The 21,577-nt window shown below is 36.3% G+C and overlaps 1 protein-coding gene across 3 annotated transcripts in view; it reads right to left on the minus strand.

The window, feature by feature from the left end:
* The window catches only part of LOC124119692 (hemicentin-1-like), a 117,803-nt gene extending 97,835 nt beyond the window's left edge, over positions 1-19,968 (minus strand). For all 3 annotated transcript variants that reach the window (XM_048380971.1, XM_048380970.1, XM_048380969.1), the window contains exon 1: positions 19,429-19,968. In XM_048380971.1, coding sequence (XP_048236928.1) covers positions 19,429-19,483 — 55 coding nt within the window. In that variant the 5' untranslated portion in view covers positions 19,484-19,968. The remainder of the gene's footprint in view (positions 1-19,428) is intronic.
* Between the last annotated feature and the right edge of the window lie 1,609 nt (positions 19,969-21,577).

Raw genomic sequence — 21,577 nt, forward strand, 5'->3', positions numbered from 1 at the left:
CGCTTGTCACGCCGAAGACCCGGGTTCGATTCCCGACATGGGTACATTGTGTGAAGCCCATTTCTGGTGTCCCCCGCCGTGATATTGCTGGAATATTGCTAAAAGCGGCGTAAAACCATACTCACTCACTCCATATACTCAAACAATATCAAGATTAAATCTGAAGAACTCTGACTTAAAAGCTCGACAGACCCGATATGTTGGGTATCTGTATCTAAAGGATGCATCGTAAATGTGTTTCAAGCCAGGTCTTATCTTGACGAATGCGTAGATTCACCCTAGATAAAACCGAATCTTTATCTCCTGCAAACACTGAGTGGCTTTGCCACTGAATTCGGTTCCAGCTCGATAACTAAACTCATCAGATACTCTTAATGTCTGAATCACGGATATTTTCAGGCAGAGTACATCATTATTACACATTTACAAAGTATTTCAGGTATAATTATTATGATTATTATGATTGCAGCATCATGAACTGCAAGACAACAAATTAAACCTCTCAATTTAATGCCAGATTATTATTTTTAAAAACATACAAGACACTTTTTTCTCCTTATTATGGATTTTTTTTGGCACAATGTAAAAGTAAATTTGAATAAAAAAGTAGACAGTTATTTCATTTTTTTTACATCATATAGATGGAATGATTGTATTTCCTAGGCAACAACGTTACTTTGGGAAATGAACCTCGGTATAGCCTGAACACAAACCATTTCAACATATGTTTCCAGACTCCATCACACATGTTTTATGGATGCAATGTCACCCATATTCTGAATATAAAACAATCATATACAACAAATGACCCAGACAATTTCTTCATGCAACAAATATTTAATCAAGAAATTATAAAATTCATCACCAATTGCTCTTAATAGAACAGTATTTTGAACCTTATGGTTTGTTTGTTTGTTTGTTTGTTTGTTTGTTTGTTTGTTTGTTGCATTTAGCAATATTCCAGCCATTGGGATACAATGACATGCATCAACCAAGTCAGCGAGCCTGACCACCCGATCCTGTTAGTCATACAACAAACATGGTTGCTGAATGCCAATTCTAACCCGGATCTTCTCAACTCCCTTACGAAAGGAATCTTTTCAAAAGTAGCATAAATGACTAAACGTTCGAAAGGATCTCAGAAGTTAGATCAAACACTGAACATCCGCTGAAGGGCAAAGTAGCTAATTTTAATGGTTGAATGAAGTCAACAAGTCGCTGCCATTATCTTATCAGAAAGTTGAGCAACACACAGATACGTGGAGGAAGACGGTGCCATGTTATCAAGAGACAGCTGCATTGGGTAAGAGGCGCTACACTCTGTTTGCAGGAACCTCCTCGTCAACTCTTAACCCTCCTTCAATCTGTCACACTGACACCCCATGGCCAGAAGACTTATCTCTTGAAAGACCAGTTTACCATTATCATAAAATTGTTGAATAAACTTTGTCATTTGCTTGGAAAATATCTAGATTGTGGCCAAAACATTTATATAACGGAAAAGGAAAGCTGATGTGGTCTTATCAAGTTCATCGCCTTGGTAACACACCCAGTTGTACCTCGCCTCCATCTTGCTCTGGATGATCATGTTATTTCGGTGATTTATTTATTCATTATAAAAAGTTTTTACTCAAAATCATACAGATGGTAAGACATTTTTTTATCTCTTTCAAACAAATGGCTACAGTACATAATTATAATGTTACATAACTCCTTACAGATCTTACACCTCTGTGAAGATCCGGGTTAGAAAAGGTCTTCAGGAACCTATGCTCGTCGTAAGAGACAACATGCTTGTCTTAAGAGGCGACTGTGCTTGTCTTAAGAGGCAACTATGCTTGTCTTAAGAGGCGACTATGCTTGTCTTAAGAGGCGACTGTGCTTGTCTTAAGAGGCGACTGTGCTTGTCTTAAGAGGCAACTATGCTTGTCTTAAGAGGCGACTATGCTTGTCTTAAGAGGCGACTGTGCTTGTCTTAAGAGGCAACTATGCTTGTCTTAAGAGGCGACTGTGCTTGTCTTAAGAGGCAACTATGCTTGTCTTAAGAGGCAACTATGCTTGTCGAAAGAGGCAACTATGCTTGTCTTAAGAGGCGACTATGCTTGTCTTAAGAGGCGACTGTGCTTGTCTTAAGAGGCAACTATGCTTGTCTTAAGAGGCGACTGTGCTTGTCTTAAGAGGCAACTATGCTTGTCTTAAGAGGCAACTATGCTTGTCGAAAGAGGCAACTATGCTTGTCTTAAGAGGCAACTATACTTGTCTTAAGAGGCGACTGTGCTTGTCTTAAGAGGCAACTATGCTTGTCTTAAGAGGCAACTATGCTTGTCGAAAGAGGCAACTATGCTTGTCTTAAGAGGCAACTATGCTTGTCGAAAGAGGCGAATATGCTTGTCTTAAGAGGCGACTATGCTTGTCGTAAGAGGCAACTATGCTTGTCTTAGGAGGCAACTATGCTTGTCTTAAGAGGCAACTATGCTTGTCTTAAGAGGCAACTATGCTTGTCTTAAGAGGCAACTATGCTTGTCGAAAGAGGCAACTATGCTTGTCTTAAGAGGCGACTGTGCTTGTCTTAAGAGGCAACTATGCTTGTCTTAAGAGGCAACTATGCTTGTCGAAAGAGGCAACTATGCTTGTCTTAAGAGGCAACTATGCTTGTCGAAAGAGGCGAATATGCTTGTCTTAAGAGGCGACTATGCTTGTCGTAAGAGGCAACTATGCTTGTCTTAGGAGGCAACTATGCTTGTCTTAAGAGGTGACTATGCTTGTCGTAAGAGGCAACTATGCTTGTCTTAAGAGGCAAATATGCTTGTCTTAGGAGGCAACTATGCTTGTCTTAAGAGGCAACTATGCTTGTCTTAAGAGGCTAATATGCTTGTTTTAAGAGGTGACTATGCTTGTCATAAGAGGCGACAATGCTTGTCTTAAGAGGCGACTATGCTTGTCATAAGAATGGGATCGGGTGGTCAGACTCGCTGACTTGGTTGATGCATGTCATCGTATCCCAATTGCGTAGATTGATGCTCATGATATCGATCACCGGATTGTTTGGTGCAGACTTGATGATTTACAGACCGACGTCATATTGCTGGAATATTGCTAAGAACAACATGACAAACAAACAAATATGTTCATCTGATCTTTTCATCTGTCAGCTCATAAATACATTTCAACAGATTTTCTCCCTTGTGTTTCTGGGATGGAGGTGGTCCTGGGCCCACTTGCACAAAGCGATCTTAGCGCTAAGACTATTGTAAGCCTATGCTAAAGTATGGGAGTTACGATCATCTTAGCCTGGTGTCCTATGTTTGACAAGGGACAATTAATGGATTCTGTGGTCAGGCTCGGTGTTAGGTCGACTATGTGTCATCGTGCTCCGACAGTGTGGACCTTTGCTCCATGTTACCAGACTCAGACTTGTACACAGACTGCCATCAAATGGCTGGAAGAGTGCTGGGTGCAGCAAGCAAACAAACAAACAAACAACTTCAATAGATTCAGTATTTCTATTGGAGGACAGAAATCCATCACTAAATATGCAAAACAAAGTACAAATAAAAGAAACATATTTTCACATTTTAAAAAAAACATGTTGTGTGATGTCTTCAAATCAAAGGCAGCATCACCAACTGTCTCCATCTCTAGCCCTGATCCCACAAGTAACCATGGTAACAAGCCGACTATGATGTAATTTCAATCATCCCCATCTCCTGCATCAAACAACCCTCTCCTGCATCAAACAACCATCTCCTGCATCAAACAACCACCTCCTGTATCAAACAACCATTTCCTGCATTAAACAACCATCTCCTGCATCAAACAACCACCTCCTGCATCAAACAACCATTTCCTGCATTAAACAACCATCTCCTGCATCAAACAACCATCTCCTGCATCAAACAACCACCTCCTGCATCGAACAACCACCTCCTGCATCAAACAACCATCTCCTGCATCAAACAACCACCTCCTGTATCAAACAACCATTTCCTGCATTAAACAACCATCTCCTGCATCAAACAACCACCTCCTGCATCAAACAACCATTTCCTGCATTAAACAACCATCTCCTGCATCAAACAACCATCTCCTGCATCGAACAACCACCTCCTGCATCGAACAACCACCTCCTGCATCAAACAACCATCTCCTGCATCAAACAACCACCTCCTGCATCAAACAACCATCTCCTGCATCAAACAACCATCTCCTGCATCAAACAACCACCTCCTGCATCAAAAAACCATCTCCTGCATCAAACAACCATCTCCTGCATCAAACAACCATCTCCTGCATCAGACAACCATCTCCTGCATCAAACAACCATCTCCTGCATCAAACAACCATCTCCAGCATCAAACAACCATCTCCTGCATCAAACAACCATCTCCTGCATCAAACAACCATCTCCATAAAATAACAATTGGAATGAAAGGAAATTTTCTCTTCTTTCATATGAATACCCACACTCCCATTTTATTATACCAATTCATTACCGGGTAACAATTACCCGCCCCCAAACTTGACCCCCTTGGCTATTACCTAACCTGCCATATATAAGCTCTATCAAAACTGGCATGAAACATGCCCCACTTAACACTATTCTCTATACTACAAGTGGAATCTGTGAAAAAATGTTTCTGCCCTTTCAAACACATTCCCATAATAGATTCCTGTTGTAACATTGCCAACTTATCGCCACAGCAAAGCCTGTAGTTATTACATAATCCTCCTTGTCTATTCTACAAAAACATTACAATACATTCACACAAAACTATCACTTAGGAGAAGGTCTATGAAAGCAATTTCTCTTCTCTTTCAAATGAATCCCAACAATAGGAGTTTAATTAACAATCCAACCGTCATCACCTAATGGCACACCCTCTGGTTTGTATCTAACCCCTACTGTTTCCCAATATACTCAACCCTTTTGCTTCTTAACCCCAGACAATTCTTTGTAACAATTATACACTTGTCACAATGATGAGAATTCATATGAATCGGTATTTTCGGCTGTTTCAAACAAATGGTCACACTGGACAATTCTTTGTAACTATTCTCCACTTGTCACAATGATGAGAATTCATATGAATCGGTATTTTCGGCTGTTTCAAACAAATGGTCACATTGGACAATTCTTTGTAACAATTATAAACTTATCACACAGATGAGAATTCATATGAATCAGTATTTTCGGCTGTTTCAAACAAATGGTCACATTGGACAATTCTTTGTAACAATTATAAACTTATCACAATGATGAGAATTCATATGAATCGGTATTTTTGGCTGTTTCAAACAAATGGTCACACTGGACAGTTCTGTGTAACAATTATACACTTATCACACAGATGAGAATTCATATGAATCGGTATTTTCGGCTGTTTCAAACAAATGGCCACATTGGACAATTCTTTGTAACAATTTCGCGCTTATCATTAAACTGACCCTTGGTCATTACCTAATCTTTCATTGTCCAGCCTTCGCCAACTCAGGTGTGACTTTTCCTTGGTTGCTGGGAGGCAGGTGTGAATAAACCTGTGTCATTAAAGCTACAGTCATTCTCACAAAGTCTGTCCTAATCTCTTAAACTTGCTGTTACCTAAAACTGTGAACACTAGATAAGATAATGTGTCGCTAATCAAACCCTTGAACCCTTTGACCAGATAAAGAGTCACCATCAGCTTACAGGTCAAACATGAATCTGGAGAACTGAATTCTATCTCAAATTTACAAACATCTATTGTAGATTTCCATTACATCAAATCAAGAACTGAAATCAGTCAAAAACATAAACCAAATTCATTCCCATTTTGGCAAAACCTATAATTTGAAAACTGCTGAACCAAATTATACCATCATGTTTTGTTTCCAATTCTCCATACCATTAGTAAAAAAACATCTTTCCCCTGAAAACTAAAGGTTATTTGTCCTGTAAACAAAAATATACTGGCACAACTGCAGTGCGTCATTTGCGTTTGTGTACTGTAAGATAAACTTGCAGACTGCATCCACCGTTAATTAAGACGGCACCGAATCTGACATTTCCCTTGACAACAAACTTTATCTCAAAACATGACGCAAAGGATTACACAAACACAGCTGAAAAATCGCTTTTTCCACATTTTTTTAAGTCTGCAAAAATCATCAACATGCTTCCTTGCACAGCAAGCAAATTCTCCTGTTCTCCCGAGGCAATTGACTTATCAAAATTCCAAACTCACAAAGACAAAGTTATCTAAACACCAAACGTCCCCCCCTTCTTATTTAGTTTATCAGAAACTCTATCTTTTTTATAACTCAAATTAGGAAAGAAAATATACTTTGAAACTCTCTCGGGGAAGATTGTTATCCGATCAAACCCCACCCCCAGCGTTTAATGATTCCAACATCCATCAAATTCACCTGCTGTGGGGAACGAATGCCCCTCAAATGAACTGACCCCAAACTTAAAAACATAAACATGTCTGATAAGTCACTGAGGGGGTTGGCACCTGCTTTGGGGTTGTTTTGCATCCCTGGATTTGAAAGAACAAGACTCCAGTCGAAACCCACAAACTAGAGTTGTAAGACAACAACATTTTCATAAAGTCAGACTTTGAATTTGGGTTGAATTAAAAATGGGAAAATTTACATTCTAATATTCGCTATGACTGTATGGTAATTATGATGTTTTCAAAACAATATCACATATAATTGTACTTAATTATAAAAAATATAGTTTGATATTTAACAATGGTTATCCCTATGAAAGAGGGGAAAATATGTTTTCAAACAAATGGCTACTCATTTGTTGTTTGAGATCAGCTGCCAAAAAGACATTCAGGTCACTTTTCTTACAAGCATGATCTCATATAGGTTCAAGCTGAGGAGATATTTTCACACATCCATGGAATCTAATCAGGTCATCCTTATCTTTCACACTGCCCAAAGTCTTTCAAAAATAAGAACAAGGTCTGTGGAATGTCTGGAGAAGTTGAAGAAATGGCATATGAGGCCTGATAATGACCATTCAGGTGAAAGATCTTGTCCTCCTCTTTCATATAAATGGACACTCATATGGTTTTGCAGAAATAGCTGAGGGATGTTTGGAAAAGTTGAAAAGATGGAAAAAAAGACCTGCAAATGACCATTCACAATAAAGATCTTGTGCTCCTCTTTCATATAAATGGCCATACATATCGTTTCACAGAAATAGCTGAGGAATGTTTGGAAAAGTTGAAAAGATGGAAAAAAAGACCTGCAAATGACCATTCATAATAAAGATCTTGTGCTCCTCTTTCATATAAATGGCCATACATATCGTTTCACAGAAATAGCTGAGGAATGTTTGGAAAAGTTGAAAAGATGGAAAAAAAGACCTGCAAATGACCATTCACAATAAAGATCTTGTGCTCCTCTTTCATATAAATGGCCATACATATCGTTTCACAGAAATAGCTGAGGAATGTTTGGAAAAGTTGAAAAGATGGAAAAAAAGACCTGCAAATGACCATTCATAATAAAGATCTTGTCCTCCTCTATCATATAAATGGCCACACATATGGTTTTCTGGGAAATATCTCAGTACATTTACTATGGATTTTTACCAAATGGCAAGCCATGAAAATAAACATGTCTAACAAGTCCTTGAGAAAGAAGCACCTGTTCTAAGAGATGTCGAGGTCAATAAGCTCCAAATGTTTAGTCTAGTCACTTATTGAAATAATAAATACGATCATATTTAGGTCATACATTCTACAGTCATATTTTTTAGAAATATATATATTGTGGGTACTACTTTAAACCAGAATTATGTTGTCTTCGATATTATTCAAATATTTTCTTCATTAATAACCTTGGCACCATCAAGACATTGTGTTTAAAGAACAAATGAAAGCCACCTGTTAAAGTCTGTTTGATGATGTTCTCAATGACGTAACCTCTTAATCAAAATGTCTGACCTTTGACAATTGAAAATAAACTTCATAAGTTTGTAAAAATCTTGTTGAAATGAAATCTGATTGATATGTAATCTTCAAAGGGAACTGGATAAGATTGACAACACTGTCTTTTTACTTCTCGCACCTTATTCAAAATTGAAAAAAAATAAATTTTCAAAGCACAAATGGTAACTGTAAAACGTCAATTAGATTTTCTCAATTTCCAACCCAAAATGCCAATTGATTATAACTGTTTCTCATTTTTTTAAGTGACATTCTTTGTTCCATATTATTTTTTAGCTGTTCAAACAAAATTAGCAACCATTTCAAAATGAGCCAATTTCCAAAGGCGGAAAAAGAATGCCCTTGAGCACATTGAGATGTTTAAACTTATAATACCTGTTAACGAACGTACAAACTAACCTCCACAAGCTTACCACTTCAGTGTCGATGTCGAGTTCGCGCAAAGAACACAGGGAGAGGCGAGTGTCGCCAGTGTACGTAAATACAAAGTCCTCAAACAACATTCTCTCAATAAGCAATATTGACCCGCTCCAATCATGAACCAGAGTGCCTTAGGATTGGCTTTGACACCTGGCTTTGGCAATAAACAAGAAGTCGTGGGACTATTTGCCAAATAATATCATTAAAGAATGTCTGTCACTGTAAACTATCGTTCCCATGTTTGTTTCATCACAACAGAACATATTTCAGGATATATTATTGAAACAGTAACTTCATAACAACAAAATTATTAATATTAACAATAGTCGTGACTTTTTTATTTATACAACTTTTATTTTTTCCCAACTGAGTAACACTAACAGACCCCTGAAAAGACCTTAATCCAAGGGGGATAACTCTCTTCTCTGTTATCACTCTATTATTTCATAATTACGATGGGATTCCAGTTCTTCTGTGTACTGCCCAAAGTTTGATATATCTGAATGCATTAATGTCTGTTTCAAACATCAGAAATCCAGCAAACCGGACAATTCTTCACAGATCACATTTATTTTTTATAATATGACACAGACAGGAGACATATGAACCGTGAAATGTCAACATGAGGCAAAACAATCACATATAATAACCAGTCTTCAATAATTCCACACCAGACCTCAAATTGTTATTAACCTGTGAAGATCCGGCGTTAGAATTGCTCTTCATCAACCATGCTTGTTGTAAGAAGCGACTAACAGGATCAGGTAGTCAGGTTTCCGGCATTTCTTGATGCATGTTATCGTATCACAATTTTGTGGATTGATGCTCATGATATCAAACACTGGATTGACTGGTCCAGACTCGATTATTTACGCTGCCGTCATATAGCTGGAATATTGCTGAGTCCGGTATTAAACAACAAACAAACATTTTTGTGGAAGCCGCGGTCCTGAGTAGGTTAGATCGCTGACTTTGTGTGCTGGCAATTAGGTGCCTCACTCTGGCAGTGTGGGTTCGAATCCCGGACGGGACTCAACCAAAAAAGTACAAGAATATGTACTTTACAAAGAAAGTGTTATCCTAAATATAACATTTGTTACATTTGACCACTTTCTTAATGGCAATATGTGTTCACAACAAACAAACAATTCAAGATTGGCGACAAATGGATGGCTAGATCGTGGAACAACACACTATGATGCTAAGATTTGTACACCAGTATGTGCCTGGTAGATCCTGTCTCGCTGCATTCATAATGAGGAAGTAGTGTTCACGGTCTTGTATTTCCACACACCCATTCTGTGTCATTCTTCAATCAATCCTTATCTAGGCAAATAACAGTAAATTATTCTGTCCAGGTGGCTGAGGAACGTCCAGGTAATCTATCTCGCCAGAAAATCACAAACCATTTCCCAAAAGAGTAGACAATCACAAAAGTAAAAGTCACAACTAGTGCATGAATCTCATACAAAATTCATTCCACACCGACTGACATGAGAACTGGATTAATCGGAAATAGGATCGTGGTTCGTTCGGACTGACAAGTCCTGGTACAAATTGTGCACTGCGTTCATGTTTTTATATTCATTCAAAAAACTACTTCCACTGTGCTCTGCATTCATATTTTTAGATTCATACAAAAAACTACTTCCACTGTGCACTGCGTTCATATTCTTATATTCATTAAAAAAACTACTTCCACAGTGCACTGCGTTCATATTTTTATATTCATTCAAAAAACTACTTCCACTGTGCACTGCCTTCTTTTTTTTATATTCATTCAAAAAACTACTTCCACTGTGCTCATGGTGCTCTGCGTTCATATTTTTATATTCATACAAAAAACTACTTCCACTGTGCACTGCGTTCATATTCTTATATTCATTCAAAAAACTACTTCCACTGTGCTCTGCGTTCATATTCTTATATTCATTCAAAAAACTACTTCCACTGTGCACTGCCTTCTTTTTTTTATATTCATTCAAAAAACTACTTCCACTGTGCACTGCGTTCATATTTTTATATTCATACAAAAAACTACTTCCACTGTGCACTGCGTTCATATTCTTATATTCATTCAAAAAACTACTTCCACTGTGCACTGCCTTCTTTTTTTTATATTCATTCAAAAAACTACTTCCACTGTGCTCTGCGTTCATATTTTTATATTCATACAAAAAACTACTTCCACTGTGCACTGCGTTCATATTCTTATATTCATACAAAAAACTACTTCCACTGTACTCTGCGTTCATATTCTTATATTCATTCAAAAAACTACTTCCACTGTGCACTGCGTTCTTTTTTTTATATTCATTCAAAAAACTACTTCCACTGTGCACTGTGTTCATATTTTTATATTCATACCAAAAACTTCTTCCACTGTGCACTGCGTTCATATTTTTATATTCATTCAAAAAACTACTCCCACTGTGCACTGCGTTCATATTTTTATATTCATTCAAAAAACTACTTCCACTGTGCTCTGCGTTCATATTTTTATATTCATACAAAAAACTACTTCCACTGTGCACTGCCTTCTTTTTTTTATATTCATTCAAAAAACTACTTCCACTGTGCACTGTGTTCATATTTTTATATTCATACCAAAAACTTCTTCCATTGTGCACTGCGTTCATATTTTTATATTCATTCAAAAAACTACTTCCACTGTGCACTGCCTTCTTTTTTTTATATTCATTCAAAAAACTACTTCCACTGTGCTCTGCGTTCATATTTTTATATTCATACAAAAAAACTACTTCCACTGTGCACTGCGTTCATATTTTTATATTCATTCAAAAAACTACTTCCACTGTGCACTGCCTTCTTTTTTTTATATTCATTCAAAAAACTACTTCCACTGTGCTCTGCGTTCATATTTTTATATTCATACAAAAAACTACTTCCACTGTGCACTGCGTTCATATTCTTATTTTCATTCAAAAAACTACTTCCACTGTGCACTGCCTTCTTTTTTTATATTCATTCAAAAAACTACCTTCACTGTGCACTGTGTTCATATTTTTATATTCATACAAAAAGCTTCTTTCACTGTATTGTTTTTGAAGTTCACAACTTATGCATCATCACAGCGATAGAAACTACCAGTTTTCATCCACTAGTCCTTATAATGATAACATATAGCAAAACCCTTAAAAAGGACAAATTTCTACTACTCCTTATGATACCTTAACTATTGGGCATTTGGGCAAGGACCACAGGACTAGAACCAATTTCAACCGCAGCAAGATACTTTAGCTTCAATCGAAAAACTATCATATTATCATATTTCCACACAATAAAAAATATATGACCCTGGTAAATAACACAGAAAACATTACGGCCCATTCATCTTTTTTTTATGACATTAATTTCTCCAAATACACAGAAGCACTTAAAACGAAATAAACCATGCTGTCTATTCTAATAGTCGTATACATAAAATTCCCCAAGTATAAAATACCACTCAAATCATATCTCAATTCAATGAATTATTAGTGAACGAAAATCATCCAAAATCATCTTTCAACATACGAGTTTTCTAAACATGATTATTAAATTGGCTCATTAATTTCGCTTCCATTGTGCTTCAATTATACCTCTCCAACATTCTTTTCATAGCACACCAATCCCTCCCTCGTATTTTCATAGAACCGTATACTCCCATATTTCTATCAGTCGACTGCTTGCTCGCCATACGAAAACATTTGTGCTCAATTCAGTATGTCATACAAATGACATTACGACTCTGATTTCAATGCCTGTTGCTTCTATTCAGTCTTTATTCCTGGTGTACGGGACAAATGTGAATAATCCTTAGCCTGTGTAGAGCTGATTTCTACCTGTGTTGAACACTACGTTCATTGCGGTGTACTGGTTCACCCAGCACAGGAGCTGAATATTTCTTCGATCATAACCTTTGAACGCTAACAGTTATGTATTTCAAATCTCTGCCCTTGAAAATATCATTCAAGGGTTAATATTGTTGTGTGATTATGACCTAGAAATACATTTGATCAAACTTTCAAAAAATCTGATGGATGTATTCCTGTGATTTTATTTCTTCAAAACACTCAATCTGTGACAAGGTTAAGTTGAAATACATGTTATTTAAAATTTTGCATCTCAATACATTTATGTGTTAATGGTTGAGATTTGACACATATCTGATGAGAACTTGGACTTTTAAGAAATGGGATCTCGTTCAGTCTGGGGAATAGATCTTATAATAATGTCAACATAGTTATTTAACGATTCAAGACGACACCAAGCCTGGAGGATGCCCTCTCAATACTATCACAGTTTCAGAGCAGGAACTTGTCAAAGGCATTCTCATTTTGTTTGCCGACTGTTTCAAGGTAAATAAAGGTGCAATTTGAGAAGGACGTAGTCTATTGGATGAATCTCCATCATGAGCATATGATGAGCTTTCAACATTTTACAAGCTATTGTAAATGAAGAGTTAATGTTCTGTTCAGACATACACAAGACAGATAATTGTAAACGTTTTCAACAAAGCATTTCTATCTTCAAAATGTCCTAACCTGTCCCAACCATTGTCTGAACACAAGCCTACCACTGTATATACGAAAACAGAATGATTCATAACAACCTCCACGCCTCAGATTTAACATTACCTGTTGCACTGTGAACCCATCTGGGACAATCCAACTGTTGAAAGCTTGTAATTACACATTGACATGCAAGCTTAAGCATAATAGATTTAGGGTACACAAGAACGGCTTTTGTTCAAATTCACTGAAATGAAAAATCTCATTTTTAAGAATCTTGAGTCGTGTTGAATTAATCTCCGCATGGTTTTGTCTGCTTCAGCTTGTACGTCAGATGCACATTCAAAATGGCTGCCATTTTATCATCATCATCATCATCATCATCATCATCATCATCATCATCTTATTGCATCACTGCCTCGTTAAATTTACAAAGTCTGTTCACCAATGACCATATATGTTCTTTTCTAAGAAATGTATGAATACAAATATGTAAACTTTATATCAATTGTATAGCCCCGTGGAATATGATATCCTAGACCCTTAAGAGCCAAAAATCCATGTCTAATACAAAAAATCGTGAAATATATTATAAACGTGTGTGACACCCAAAAGCTGACCTCGATGAAGCGTCATGGACATGTGGGATTTCATTCTAAATCAAACTTTACTCCTTTCATATAACAACATACATTATGTTTATTATTTCCATTTAACCAAAGTTTTCCGCTTTTCCAATAACAACGGACTAATTGTTTATTATTTCAGTTAAAAAAACTCAGAAACATGTCTTGTAGACCCAATAGTGCACATGCGAAACCAGGCCTTCTCCATTGCTCAACGGGATTATTCAGATCGGCTATTTTTCACAACATCAAAGTGTACATAACATCTAAAATAAACACGTGCTTTTTCACAACTTGATAAACAAAATAGAATATCTGTAAGGGGCCTCGCACCAGGTTGGGGAAAACTGAAGTCCGTCAACATGAATATTGGGTTACGTATTCACGATGTCCTTCGTATTCGCATTCAGTGTTAGCAAATACTGCAAAATTAGTAGGTTAGGACAACAAATGGGATCTATCATAATATTTGAGTATCAAGACTAAGATCTGAATAACACGAACATAGACGGTCCTTGTCAATCGTGAAGGAAAATATACACAGAAATAGGATATCTTAGAGATGAAGTATATACTACCATCCTGGAAACTGTATACTGGATGATGGTTTCTGTTTTCTTACTCAGACTCTTTTCACTTTCCTGGCTGATATCTAAAATGTGAACCTTCATTCGACTCACTCATAAAGGTCATGAAGTGTCACGATCACATACGCTAACCTTTCATCATGTTCATGTAAACTTACATCAATTCCAATACATATACCGCATTCGATGTAATCAGCGCCCAGGGCGCTCTCAAAATTAGAAATAGGGGGCTCTTATTAGAATATAATTTTGGTGAGAGAAAAACCAGTGAAAAGATCGTAAATTTCGTGGTTTATGCGGACAGCCTGAAATGATACAATAGAAATCTTTTTGAATATTATACACGACAGATATATTTTCCCGAATTTAATTGCCCATAATTAACATAAGGGTGCATATAACACACGAGTGTGTATTATACACGAATAAATAAGTGTACCTTGATCAATCGGAAGGGGCGCTAATTGGGATTGTTCACTAGCCAATATATTAGCAAATATCGCCATGGCCTTTTATTTGAGCGGGGCGCTTATTACGTCGAATACGGTACTACACAACTTTTGACAGGAATTGAAGACAACTGAGGAAAATGCGTCCTGATGATTATTTTAATTTGAAACAACGCACCGGTTCCATTGAAAATAGAAATATTGCTTGTATAATGACTTCTTCAAGCAGTCCATCACATTCAGTCCCGATCTGGACTATTCCGATAAAGAACATATGAATATATAACATCAATGCCCGAGAATAACCAGTCTCGATTTTCTGTCAAAACAAATTCCAATGGGCGTAAAAAGCAAAATAGCAGTGAAAATTATAAGAATTGATCACTGAAAATCAATGATGATGGTGTTCGTGAAGTCTCAAAAACATAAAAAAACATTCCCCACTGATCAAATAAATACCAACAAGGTTATATAATGTCTAGGAGTCACAAATAAGGTCATATAACATCTAGGAGTCACATATTCATTTAAACACATCATCCCTATTGTATTGCAGTAAAAGGTATATTATTCTTTCTTGTCTTGTTCTGTTACAATTCAAAGCAAAAAGTCATCTCAGCCAAAGACCAATTCATCCGTAACTGACACTGATGATTTTCTCAGCAGATGGGCTTTTAATAGTTAATAGATCTAGTTCTACATCAAAATGGTGGCGATCAAAGCACGAGAGCGTACCTGTATCATGTTGAGGAATCAATACACAGTCAAATCCCCGTTACAGTACAGCTTTACAAAACGCATTACCCCTAATGCCTTTTTGCTTATTTTTTAATGTTTTAGAGAGAAGACATTTACTTTAAATCACCTTTCAAATGATGGTAACTTCATCAAAATGTCATTTGCAGGGTTTAACTTTTCTGTTGTCACAAACAAAGTTACAACATAAATTATACACTTTACACTAGGGTTACATTTGTTTGAATATACTTGTCAATACACACAAGCCAAACTTTGATAGGGATTGGATATATTTAGATATACACTTGACATATCACGAGAATCAGTTTTGTGTGTCATGGAAAAATATTACCGCATTCGACGTAATCATGATAAGCGCCCAGGGCGCTCTCAAAATTAGAAATAGGGGACTCTTATTAGAATATCATTTTGGAGTTGAAAGATAAATTTCGTGGTTTATGCTGACAGCCTGAAATGCTTATGTACAACAGATATATTTTTCCAGAATTTAATTGCCAATAATAAAGGGTGCATATAACACACGAGTGCGTATTATACGCAAATAGGGGAAGGAAGCGGTGCATATTATATGCGAATAGGACACAAGAGAGACCAAGTGTTGGCATTCTAAGTGTTGGTATTCTATGCTTTGGCATTCTAAGTGTTGGCATTCTAAGTGTTGGTATTCTAAGTGTTGGTATTCTAAGTGTTGATATTCTAAGTGTTGGTATTCTAAGTGTGGGCATTCTAAATGTTGGCATTCTAAGTGTTGGTATTCTAAGTTTTGGTATTCTAAGTGTTGGTATTCTAAGTGTTGGTATTCTAAGTGTTGGTATTCTAAGTGTTGCTAATCTAAGTGTTGGTATTCTAAGTGTGGGCATTCTAAATGTTGGCATTCTAAGTGTTGGTATTCTAAGTGTTGCTAATCTAAGTGTTGCTAATCTAAGTGTTGGTATTCTAAGTGTTGCTAATCTAAGTGTTGGTATTCTAAGTGTTGGTATTCTAAGTGTTGGTATTCTAAGTTTTGGTATTCTAAGTGTTGGTATTCTAAGTGTTGGTATTCTAAGTGTTGCTAATCTAAGTGTTGGTATTCTAAGTGTTGGTATTCTAAGTGTTGGTATTCTAAGTGTTGGTATTCTAAGTGTTGGCATTCTAAGTGTTGGTATTCTAAGTGTTGGCATTCTAAGTGTTGGCATTCTAAGTGTTGGTATTCTAAGTTTTAGTGTCCATCTTCTCCACTTTCTTCAGATACCTCACATTTCATCTTATGCTCCCCCTTCACGATATGGGTCATGCATCCCCCTCCCTCATATCCACCTCCATCCCCTCCCTATTTTTTTCAGAAACTCCTTTTCATTCATCCTATCTCTTTCTCCCTTCTTCTCTCCATCATGTGTGGTCATTCACCCTCTCCTCAGTTCCTTCTCTCCATCATTAGGCCATTAACTGACATTCAATCTTCCAGCCTCCCAGCTCTAAGTGTATCCATTACTGGAAAGTCTAGTTCTAACATCATATTTATTATTCATAAATTGGTGTAACCTCTCCGATCTGTTCAGGATTATGACCACCATCTTGAATGCATATATCTCTGGGCAAAAGGAAAGGCTCTGTGTACAGACCTGGCTGTATCTTTGATTGACAGCTATACACGTTGTTTGGTTCCACTTGAAAAGGCTTATGGAAAAGTATGATTGCAAATATAAAACAATATTGTTTTGCTGAGTTCTGATTATAAGTATTAAACAAAGACGCTGAATAAATTGTTTTCAATATTTATAATAATGACGATAATAATGATGATAATAATAATAATAATAATAATAATAATAAAAAAATGTTCTGAAAACATTAATTAATAATGACCCTTGAGTTTCTAACCATCCCTGGACAGCCCCTCCCCCCCACCCCCTCTTCCCAACATCACAAAAGCCACATTTTCCAGCACTCTCCCATCTTCAATGACCCCCACCCCCTCTTCCCAACATCACAAAAGCAAAAAGGCAATTTTGCAGCACTCTCCAACCTTCAATGACCCCCCCTCCCCCAACTCACCCCCTTAGTGGCCCCACCCACATATCTGTGACCCCTCCCCCCTCCCTGTCACCCATGACTTGACATCCATCAAGTCCCTCCCCATGTCTTGATAGACACAAACTGAGATTGTATTACCGTAATGTCTTAAACACAAGACCTATACTATAATTTGATTTTGAATTAGGACTGACTTCTGCATCCCGATGTCTTAATGCAAAGCAGGGAAGGACTCACAGGAGGGCCATACCCTGGATCAATGGTTGTGGGCCTGTGGGCATGTCCTCGTGGGGACTATGTGACCTGTTGACCACAGGTATCACTGTATAACCATATCACAAACAACACAAACATTAGTCTTTTTTACTTCCTGTACCTTTAGTCTGTTTTTTTCACCTCAGTCAAATATATACTACTCAAAAGAATTCAAAAACATCCGATTTTCCAACATGACTTTAGACAATCTACCATAGCTGGTGGGTATTGCAACACTCAGCCTTCTATATGTGGGTGTTCTTTAACTTATTTTGAGTAGTATATATGGCTACTATTCTGATTTGATCGTACACTTTCATTTTGTATATATATACACACAAACACAAAGTGAAAGTATATATTTAATATATATATATGATGTGTGCATCTCCTTAACATTGTCAATTTATTTCTTTGAATCCTTTTTTTCGGTATTATTCATCATGAAATTGCAAAAACATCTGTATATTGTATAATATTATCAATGTATGCACTTTGAATACATTTTTTAAATTCATATTTATCACTTTGTTTTTAAATTACAACAAATACTTCTATGTTCATTTGCTAAAGATGTTAAGATATGCACCATGAAGTAATATAACAATCATTTGTCAATATACAACAGGTACCTAACATATTGTTCATCACTAGAAATATTACAAAAGCCAATTTTTAAATTGATATTTCGCTTTTTTAACATATACAATTGCTGCGTATATTTCATATTTAATTTATGGATCTAGCATGACTATCAAATTTAATATACAGCATAGCCATTGACCAGTCATCCAGAGAATACGCACCACAACATGGTCACTGAATCTTCAATTTCAGAACATCGGCAACACATGGCGGTATATATTTCATTAGCATAAGAAATGGATGTATTTAATATGTGTGTCATTGTATGAATCAGCTGTTCAAGGTGATATTGACATGTTGTACACAGCACCATGTGACATATTCCCTGTGGAATAAATCTAGTAAAGCCTTCCAATCCAGTCTTAAACTTCCAAAACATTGTATGTTTCAACAAAGATGGAGCTGGAGGTTTAAGTTGAATTTACATATTTAAGAGTCATTCTAAATTGTTAAATTAACTTTAAAGTTGATTACATTTCAAACACACCTGAACACTCAGATGTTTTGTGATGAATCTCAGTGTATTTCATGACATTATCTTTGAGGACTGTTTCAGAAAATTGGTCATCTTGATTCAGAAGATTGGATCCTCAACGAGGAATCTTGATTCCATGTGGTCTTTGAGACCAGCTAGAATGGCTTCTTGGGGACGAAACAGATTAGATGGCAGTTTATCCATTCCTAAATGGAGCCATCATATTCAATTACAGATCACTGAGTCTCACTGAACAGAATATATACACAGTATGGTGGACATTATAGTCCAATAACACTGGTTTTTATATCCTTGTTATAATTGTATCATTTCAAATGACACCATCAGTCATTTTTACTTACATAGAGAGACAATTTAGAGAACATTTTTATGGAAAAAATGATTTTATATTTTAGCTCTTGATGGCAGTTGTATTTTGGATAAAAATTGTTCAACCATAATTCAAAAACGTATGTTTCTTTAAGTGTAAAAATGGTTGATGGTTATTTTTTATACTTTATATTTATTGTGTAAAGTTTGAAACAAATAACTGTTGATTGAGTGGTACTTATTATATTGTACACACTTTAAAAGTAATTTTGTTTGCTTGTCAATCAACACTGGTAAATCACCACTTGTACTTGTAGAGTCTAGTGGAATGGTATATTTATTTGTTGTTTTAAGACAATACACAACAATCCCATAAAAAAAACAATGTTACAAAAACAATGAAAATTCTCACCTGCTAAAAGACAATATCCAATCAAGAATGAATATACATGTCGTGTCCAAGCCATGGTATCCACATGTTATGCTGAGATTTTACCAAAAAATTTAGGAATCCAGGTGTGTGACATCCGTTTACGAAATGTACATCCACACGTTTAATCCTTTGTTAATCCGTCAATTTCAATTTAGAATTCATCCAACATGCAACATTTTAACCTCTCTCTCTGTGATAATTCCAGAAAGACTTGTTGACAAACTTTCAGTTTGGTATTACAGTGACATGGGTGTCTCATAACACCGTCCACAAACACGGTCCTTTGACAAACACATGCTTAGCTTCTTGGACACCGTTGTCAATTTCGATATTGACGCTGACAGCACTTGTCAATCACATATATTCCAGGTATCCAACACTCCAACAATATTCAGGGATCCTTTATGTACGTCACATGTTCAATTGGTCCATGTAAGAAATAAATCCAGATTTAACAGTACTGTTATTCACGAGCTGACCACATCCCTTCCTCACAACACACCTGATCGAATGCCTACTGCTTTCTGCTATTGGAGTTTGGAGAGTGGGCCGGTTCATTTGCCCACAGGGGGTGGCAGATAGACGTCTCGCTTTTACAGTCGTTTCTCAAGCATATCATGGCCTCTTTAAGTGATTTAAGCTTGGGCCCCGTAGGCAGGCACAGTTGGACCATAGCTGGGCTTTCCGTGTTTGGTAGCGTTAGCCGATTTAGTCGGTGTTGAGGTAGAGCACAGCCATGCAGTGGCAGGAGACTACCAAGCTTCTTGTAAGATCCAAATGATTGCAATTTGTTATATTGTTTTATTAATTATTGAGATGCTCAACCAAAAAGAAGTTTGTGTTGATTGGATATTAATACTTAATTGATTATAATGCATTTTGAGTTGACAATTGTGGGGGTGCTTTTTTTATATTTTTATATTTGATAACATTTTCTTATATCCTGTTTAATAACGCTTATAGAATTGGTAGTACTAAAATATGTTTTTTTTTAAATCAAAATGTGTCTCATCCTGTTCAAATTAACATTTACATATACAAATATGAATATGATAATGAGAGATAAAAAAATATGAAATATTTCATATTTTCCTCATATATTTATCAAACAGGACACTTTCAACTTCACCCAAACACAACACATAAAGCTTACCATAGATGTATACTTCAAATAATTATAAAAACAGTATTCATATATAATTTTACACTGATGCATAAAAAACCAACAACAGGGGTCCATCAAGAAATAATCCAAAGACATAAACCCTAGAAACAGTTGATGTCAAATAGTTTATCAACCACCACGTCTTGTGTGCACAGAACTTCAAACTCCAAACATATAAGATTCAGTAAATTTCTTCCTCTTCCAAACACAGAATAACGCTTTATAATATTTGTCCTAACAGCTCAAAGTCTTTGTTATCCAAACACTGAATTCCCTAAGTGACCATTGCTTGCCTAGACGACAAGTTCGGAGGCAAACATTTGGTGAGCTTGACCATCTCTTGAGAGTACTGGTCAACAGTGCCAGGATGGCCATGTCCGTTTTATTGCCCACTAGCCAACAGCGTAATACTTACACTGAAATAAAACTTTCTAAATATGTGGGAATGTGGAGTTTATCTTGAAGAGGATGGCAGGTGTCACAACATGGAGGGGTGTGGGGTAGGATAATGTAACAGTGGGCAAATATTTTATCAAAACAGACCGAGGAATTTATATTTTATGTGATGGAATTTGGAGGTTTTTTAACCTGAGCGTTATTATACTGAATAAAAAAGAAATCATGAATATTTTTTGGATATTTTTAGTGTCTTCACTTAAGTATATACCCCCAACCCCCCACCCCCCAACCCTAAAAAAAATTAATTTAATTTTTTTTTTAAATATTATAAAAATTATCATGATCCCAACATTTATTTTTTGTATCAAATATATTTATATTTGTCATGAGTGGACAATGTGTTTTGGCCATGGGTAGACCTTGAAACAACTACATCTAATACAGCCCATGTAAGTCTATATATTTGGCAAGTCCAGTTTACAGCCATTTCAGAAAAAAAAGATCTATTGGCTTCTTTTCATTATATTTTACAAAGATAATTTAGCAACTTTATTTTGTGTGTGA

This window comes from Haliotis rufescens, unplaced genomic scaffold (assembly GCF_023055435.1).
Source record: "Haliotis rufescens isolate VD_foot unplaced genomic scaffold, xgHalRufe1.0.p SCAF_34, whole genome shotgun sequence".
In the NCBI taxonomy this organism is placed as follows: domain Eukaryota; kingdom Metazoa; phylum Mollusca; class Gastropoda; order Lepetellida; family Haliotidae; genus Haliotis; species Haliotis rufescens.